Here is a 7,545-nt window from a genome sequence, read left to right on the forward strand (position 1 = left end):
GATCGATCGGGGGCGGCTGCCTATAGAAACGGTATTCCCGTTGTGTCTTGGGGGCGAGTTCGAGTCATTTCCGTCTCCTTTTGCTCCCATCCCTTTTGAACGCGTCGCTAGAGATGGCGCCGTTGTTTAACAACTGCAGCAACCGCGCGGAAAAAGCAGTTCTTGGACTTGAGGTGGGAAACACGAATGAAGTATTTGTCCGTGCTCAGCACTTGCGAGACGTTGTCTTTCATCTCATCTCTCATCTAATCTCATCTCATCCAAACTCGAGAAAATCCCACATGGTCGCAGTTCGTCCGACCAATTTGGGGCTCATTAGGTGCAAAAGCACAGGCTGGAATGAGGCTCCTTCGCAACGGCTTTCCAGGCCCCCCACAATACCGCTAAACATCTAACCGTTGGGCCGGAATGCGACGCTAGCTAGTTGCCGACGACGCCGTTGCAAGTCGTAGGAACAGTTTGCTCATCTAGAGCGACTCGACTCATACTAGATTGGCTGTGCGAACGCGTTCCAAGGACCAGCCGATGTGGCTTTCGTCACTCTGTAGGAATAGGAGATGCCTAGAAAAATCTGCTAGGGGCCGAATAGGGCCAAGCAAAGAGCGCAAGTTTAGCGGTCATGAAATTGACAAGATTCCAAGGGCGTCTGTTTTCTTTTTAGACGAATGGTCCAATTGCTTGCAATTATCCAGCCCCTATTATTAAAAGTGGCAATTGATGTTGTACAGCATCATGAATTTGCATGAAAATCTAGCTCATCGCAACAGCTCAATTATTACTTTGTATGCGACACGCTATAATTTAAGCTTCAGCAGCTCTCCCGGGCCTAACGAACATGCCCCTGGCTAATGCCATGGAGTAAGGTAGTAGCGAGATTGCTTTGGTAGCCACTGAGCGCCACTGTCAGACGTAGAAACCCGGAATATTTTTCTGGCCAGACCTTTCTAGAATTATGACAGGACTTCCCAGGCCAGGCTCGGAGTAGCATGCCGTCTTTTACGGCCCATGGGCTTGACAACCCGGCACTCGATATGCGGGATCCCCCAATTACATACAAGCTTCGGGGACCAGGGTTCGGCCGAAACACGTTTGCAGGGAATTTTTTAATATCGACAGGATTATGTCGCGAGTTTATGCTTGAACATCGCAAGGAGAAATTGAAAACCCACCACACCCCTCATATACGACTATGTCATTGAAACGCTTGGTAGTGAACAAGTACGTAAACCAAAGTGTTCTGGGTCAGGGTGGATTGAGTAATGGCAAATGCCCTTGTATGAATCATGTTCACGACCCACTTGGTGAGTATGGGGAACAAGAAGAGAAATATATTATACGAGAAGTCCGGCTCTCGAATTGCTCTGATTCTTTGCTCGATATCTCCATCGTCAAAGCTCAATCAGACGCCTGTCACTCTTTCTTACAGCCCAGGGGCTATTACATTCTCTTTTTTACTTTACAGTCTTTTCGACACTTTCGGTCTTGTGCCAGCACATTCCACTCTTTAACAATCGTCCCGGAGACAACTTTACAAAGAAAACTTTTATCAAAATGCGTTTCACTACTGGATTGGCCATTGCCGCTGCTCTGATCGGTGCCGAGGCACGCGTCAGACACGACAGCCGCCCCTACGGCAACCCCAATGAGAGCGGATTCGGTGGATCATGGCCCGGATCCGGCGCCGGCTCATCCTCCGTGGCCGCCACATCTACTCACACGCGCACTGCCACTCACACGGCAGCAGCTTCCACCTCTTTTGTCACCTCGGTCACCAAGGCGTCAGACTCGTACCACTCGTCGTCGTCGACTGGCACCAAGACCAGCTCGACGACCGCCGCCGCCACCACCTCGGCCTCTTCCTCCTCTGGCTCCTTGACCACGGACGAGCAAAACGCCCTCGACGCACACAACAGCGCCCGCAGCGACGTCGGCACCTCGGCGCTGGTCTGGGACGCCGACCTGGCCGCCGAGGCGCAGGAGTGGGCCGAGACCATTGCCTCTCAGGGCTCGCTCACCCACTCGTCCACCTCCAACGAGGGCGAGAACCTGTACATGGGCTACGACTCGACCCCCTACACGAGCGCCGTCGCCGCCTGGGTCTCGGAAAAGGCAGACTACAGCGGCGAGACCATTAGCTCGACAAACTACATGACCTTTGGCCACTACACCCAGGTCGTCTGGAGCACCACCACCAATGTCGGCATGGGTTCTGCCACCAGCTCTGATGGTGCCACCTACGTTGTCGCCCGCTACTCGCCCCCTGGCAACTACATTGGCGAGACTGCTTACTAGAGGTCTGATGCTGCCTGCATCTGTGTACACGGGCACGTTCTAAACCATGCATTTCATGTACAAAGTTTCATCCACTTTCTTTTATTCGATTCTTATAGACACTTGTTGATGTCTATGCTCGATGGCGAGCCTCTTTTTGGGACGGATTCTTGGTTAAAGTTCAGCTAGAAGTAGTACTTTTGGAATAAGACACTCGGTTGAAACACCACATTTTGGTTTCAGTGACTTGTTGATATGTTCCCAAAGTCTTGCTGTGACGCTTCATAATTGATATCCAGACATGATTAGAACCCTTAAAATAACGCAAGAGCGTTGGGTGGACTTGCGACGCCACCGGGCACCTGCATGGTGTGATTTCAGCTGTCTTGTCATGAAATTATACAAACACATATCTCACTCACATTCATTGGGGAACTAGACAAGAAGAAAATATATCGACCGGTAGAGGCGGAAATCTTGGCAAGATCTTCGAGATAGAAGAGTTCGCCAATGGGCATGCCCCAACCAGCCAGCAGCCACTCGTGGAGATGCCACTGTTCCTCGGTGCAAGGCCAGACCTCAAAGGAGCGTGAATCGCCAGCGACCGCCGCGAGTTTCCGATCCCATAGAAACTCGAGCAGCTCGCGGCTCGGCTGGATGCCGATATTGTCCGGCTTCTTGCTCTGATAAAGCTTGTCCAGCTCGTCGCGCTTGTTGTCGTTCATGGTCTCGTACTGTGCCAGGTATCCAAAGCGAATCATGAGTATGTCTCCCGGGCGGAACACGTCGAGGGTCAGGCCCTGGTCTTGGAGCGCCTGGGCGATTTCGCTGAACGGCACCGCGTACGATGTAAAAGCGTCGACAGTCTTGTGGTTTTTCAGTGCCCAGCTGTACCAGTCAATAAAGATGGCGCGACCGGCAATACCCTTGGCGGACACATCTGACAGACAGTGGAATTGTGTTAGGCATTTGATAACTGATCAAGACGGTTGATAGGTACCTACGATGTATACTGTTTGGATGCGAAGAGGTGGCAAAATCTTGCGCAGACCGACCCATGTAGTACAACTTTTCACAACTCAGACTCGGCTCGGATAAAATGCATATGATATTGGCAAAGTTGAATTCTCATGTGCATACTAACCTGTTCTTTCTGATATGCATAATGGCGAAAGCCATCCCACTGTGAACTGCATTGAGAATTAAACGACCACTATCACACCGAGTCTTAGTCAAGCCAAGCCCGAGACGGAATCAAACTTGTATCAACATACCTCATCATCATGAGCATGCTTCAGTGGCGCCTTGTTGATGAGTGTCTGCTCCAGAGTCTTCCTAGGGAACTGGAATTGAGGCTTGGATGCGCCAGCCATTGACCAGCTGAGGTGGTGGTGTGACAGTCAGTAACAACACCAGCCAATCAATAGCAACAACATTTACTGATATATAGACTTGGAGCTAGAAAACGATGGGTGTCAAGACTCACTTCAAGGAGACTCTTTGCCCTGTTTGTATACACTCCTTGGCGGCTTGAGCTACAACATCATCGGTCAGGAGATTCAAGGTGCCAATCTGGTCGTCAGGGCTCCAGAGGCCCCACGCATTGCCGTGAGGGCCATTCTTATCAACGGGCAGGTCGGTGAATTTTGGATACATGATCAAAAGAAACGGTCGACCGCGGCCAGATGAATCATTGATTATATTACAGCTCTGGTGTACATTTTCTATAGAGCAAGCTATATTTCACCGGACCTCCAATTGAGGAGAGCGTTTCGTGCGGAGTGTTGGGGCAGTTGGGGAATAAGCACCCCGCTCGCTGCTCGCGAGCGTATTCATCCCCTCATCGGAAGAATGCCGGAAACGCCTTTAGAGATGGTCTTGTTCATGGTACAGGGTCATGACCTCGGAAAACTTGCCCAAGTCGTAGGGTGAGGTAAAAAGTAAGCTTCGGCCGATTGAAGTGAACTCTCTGTAGAGCTCACTCTTGAACGCATCTATCCAACGCGATATACCACGTCCGGAGGGCGGCCGACGTCCGAGGAAGAACCACAGTCATTTGGCCCGCTGTCGGAACATGGTATGCTTATATGAACGCAAGCGCATCGGTACACACGTTGATGTGAACACGACATTCGGAAGTAATCATACCGACGAGCGTAAAATACATCATTATCAGAACATTATTGCTTTGAGTTGTAGCTAGCGTTGGGTTTCACATATACTGATGGGAGTGGAAGTCTTGTCACAAGATCAAGTTTGGTCACAGGCACGAATTGGTAATTATCAAATGCAGTCAAAGATTATATTCAATTATGCCCGTCCGCGAGCATCATTTCCATGCGCGGGGACAGGTTCCGTTTCGGGGAGAGAATCTGCTTGAAAATCTTGTCCTGGTATGGTGATATCGATTCTGGGTACTCGACATCCACCTTGATCACAAAGTCGGACCGTTGTCCCCCCATGCCTTCGAGAGGCATACCTAGTCCGGGGTAGCATTGTGACCACGACGGCGGCGTCACTTCTGTCCTCTGAACCTGAATGACCTTGCCATCAATCGTGCGAATGACCTTGTTCCAGCCGCACAAGGATTCCAGCAATGAAATCTTGACGGTGGCGACAAGGTCCTGACCTTCCCACTCGAAACGTTTGTGTGATTTCTAGACAACAGTTAGCATATCAAGTATAAATGCTGCGCACCATGATTGACTCACCAATTCCACTGTAAAGTGGATATCTTGGGGAAGACCTTTCATGTCAACACCCACGTCGGGGACCTTGATTAGGTGTCCTGACTGTGCACCAGCTGGGTAGTGAACTTCAATCGTCGACTCGCACAGCTCCAACTCGTTGCGGTCATTTCTTTGAGCTTGGAGTCGTCCCCGAATCCTTTTGGTTTTGAACCCGCCCTTGAATGCCTCCTCTAGTGTGAGGGACAGAGTCCGCGAGATGATGCGTCTCTTGGGAGATGGGGACGGAAGCGGACGCACTGCCTTTGGTGTCTCGTCAGGGACTGGGAGGTCTGGCGGTGGCATCTCATTTTCGGGCGTTTGAGGAAAATCACCCGTCGGAGTAGAAGAACGACTAAAGTCTAGCACGAAAGCATCAAGCTCATCCATCAAGCTCTCGATACCGGCATCACTGTTTGAGCGGACTGCCGGGCTGGTGACGCCTAGACATGCGTCACTGCCGTGTGGGAGCCAAGATGGGGTTTCTGGAATATCGGGCGTGGTCATCCGAGAACTTGGGCTCGAAAACTCGTCAAAGACGCTTTCCGCAACAGAGCTTACGATCTCGGATGGGGGAACTTCAGAAACACTTGAAGGAGGACCGCGCATGCCGCCAAAGCTCCACATGTCTGGGTAAGGATTTGACCACGAGGCATCTCGAGCGCTACTTATCAACGGAGAGGCTGCCAAGTATTGCGGCGACGATGAGGAGCTTGCTGTCCTGGTAAAGGCTGCTGTGGGAGACCAGGGAGTCATGGAGCTGGTTCTCTTATTCTTGGAGGCAGATGCCTGGAACTCCTGATCGGATGTCCCGAGCCATGAGGTGATGTACTCTTGGATGGAGTCACGATTGGAAGCCACATCATCTTCAGTCACACGATCTCCGACCAGCTCCTTTTCGAGTTCTTCCCAGCCCTTTTGGACATCCAAGACGGCAACATCTTTCTGGCCCAACTCGACCTGACGATGCAAGTCGTCTAGCCTCGCGCGGATATCATTAAGGACGACGGCGCTGGTCTCTGAAGCCTGCTCCAGTCTCCCAAGCGACGAGGTGTTGATATGAGTAAGAAATAAGTTCAAGCCGTCGGTGTGTTGCGACAGCTTGAGGCGGATTTGTGAAATTGGTTTGATGCCAAACCTGAGCCGATCTCTGAAGCGCGGCTTTGCTGAGTGGAGCGACCTGTATTGTAGCAGGTATCGCTCCAGGTCACCTAGATCGGTGTTGCAATCCTCAATTAAATTGGTGAGTTGTTGTCTCTTGGATTTGCCGGCCTTGTGTATGGCCGATGTTGGCTCATTCAACTCATTTCCAACATCTTGTAGTAATGATTGTAGTGTGCGGACTGATGATGTTCGTGTTAGTCATGGAACACGATATGCGTTGAGACTCTTCTCTCACCTTCTGTAGAGAGCGACTTGTATTCATCCCCAGCACTTTCGCCTATATTTTGCCGTCGATCATTAGCATTTTGTGCAAGCAACTGGTGGTGGACAGACCAGCAACAGGCCTGTGAAAATGGTGGACCTACAAGCCTTGTACAGTTTCCACGCCAATGTCGCTACGGCAATGACGTCCCCCGCACTCCACCCAAAAGAAGCCATGCTTAATACGTATAATTCCGCACAATCCTGTCCTATTATTACCCGACTCCCCGAAGCCACCAACAGTCAAAAGGAGCGTAACGAGGGACGGTGGAAAGAGGGTAGGATAATTAATAGTAATAGAAAAAAAGAGCGACGATGATCTAACAATCAATCATTTCATCCCACCTATTCTGCTTCGGTCAACGAGAGGAGGAGAGAAAACAGGAAAACTTTGAGCCCACTGGCTAAACCTCACTGGCGACGACGGAGGCGGCGGGCGTTTTTTAATAAAAGCTGCTGCTGGCTGCGGACCTGACTGACCTCTCTCGTTTGACGCCCAGGCTGTGTTTCACTGCTCCACCCCCGTTGCATGCTCGAACCCTTGTCGTCCTGCACGTCCCAGCCTCAAAGCCCGCTGACGGCACCCAGCAGCGCAATGCGACAAGCGGCTGCAGCGCCTCCATTTGTGCCATTTGTGCTCTCTCGGCTTCACTTGGGCCTACAACATGCCTGCAAATATGCCTGCTAGGGCTCTGTGCCGTGTCTGCTGACGGCATCCTCAGATTGGCTCAGAGCCGAGCCGGGGTCTCTGGCGATGCTAGCCCCCCGGATTTGTCGAGTCTAATGCGTGCACTATACTTAAAAAAATGGCATGGCAGAGGGTCATCGCCGTCCCAGCTCAAAGCTGTTTCCCAGCTTTCAGCTTTCAACTTTTTTATTCCGTGGAGAGGCCTCAAGTTCCCACTCTTGGTCGCTCGCCCAATGCGTCAAGGTCTCGCGATTGGACAGCCGAGAAAACCTTGAGAGGACCTATCCTCGCTACCTACCTGCCTGACGGGTAAAGAGTCCAATCTTTTGATCGCTCAAAGTGGACACTATGACTTGTCTAGGTAGTCCGTGCGGCAATAGGTCGACTGAAGGGCCACAAGTTTTCACGAGACCTTGGAACCATGGACGCTAAACA

General features: G+C 51.3%; 3 protein-coding genes across 3 annotated transcripts; 1 reads left to right on the plus strand and 2 right to left on the minus strand.

The window, feature by feature from the left end:
- Positions 1 to 1,551: 1,551 nt before the first annotated feature.
- PFICI_09487 (uncharacterized protein) lies at positions 1,552 to 2,292 on the plus strand (the record flags this gene model as incomplete). Its single annotated transcript, XM_007838068.1, has 1 exon — positions 1,552 to 2,292. The coding sequence occupies one exon, from the start codon at positions 1,552 to 1,554 to the stop codon at positions 2,290 to 2,292; it is 741 nt and encodes a 246-aa protein (XP_007836259.1).
- Positions 2,293 to 2,585: 293 nt separating this feature from the next.
- PFICI_09488 (uncharacterized protein) lies at positions 2,586 to 3,927 on the minus strand (the record flags this gene model as incomplete). The annotated part of the gene is made up of 6 exons (XM_007838069.1): positions 2,586 to 2,633; positions 2,694 to 3,211; positions 3,276 to 3,339; positions 3,416 to 3,484; positions 3,546 to 3,651; positions 3,758 to 3,927. The coding sequence occupies 6 exons, from the start codon at positions 3,925 to 3,927 to the stop codon at positions 2,586 to 2,588; spliced, it is 975 nt and encodes a 324-aa protein (XP_007836260.1).
- A 650-nt stretch (positions 3,928 to 4,577) lies between these two features.
- PFICI_09489 (uncharacterized protein) lies at positions 4,578 to 6,599 on the minus strand (the record flags this gene model as incomplete). The annotated part of the gene is made up of 4 exons (XM_007838070.1): positions 4,578 to 4,928; positions 4,983 to 6,340; positions 6,397 to 6,438; positions 6,527 to 6,599. The coding sequence occupies 4 exons, from the start codon at positions 6,597 to 6,599 to the stop codon at positions 4,578 to 4,580; spliced, it is 1,824 nt and encodes a 607-aa protein (XP_007836261.1).
- Between the last annotated feature and the right edge of the window lie 946 nt (positions 6,600 to 7,545).

Source organism: Pestalotiopsis fici, assembly GCF_000516985.1.
Source record: "Pestalotiopsis fici W106-1 unplaced genomic scaffold PFICI_Scf_6, whole genome shotgun sequence".
Taxonomy (NCBI): domain Eukaryota; kingdom Fungi; phylum Ascomycota; class Sordariomycetes; order Amphisphaeriales; family Sporocadaceae; genus Pestalotiopsis; species Pestalotiopsis fici.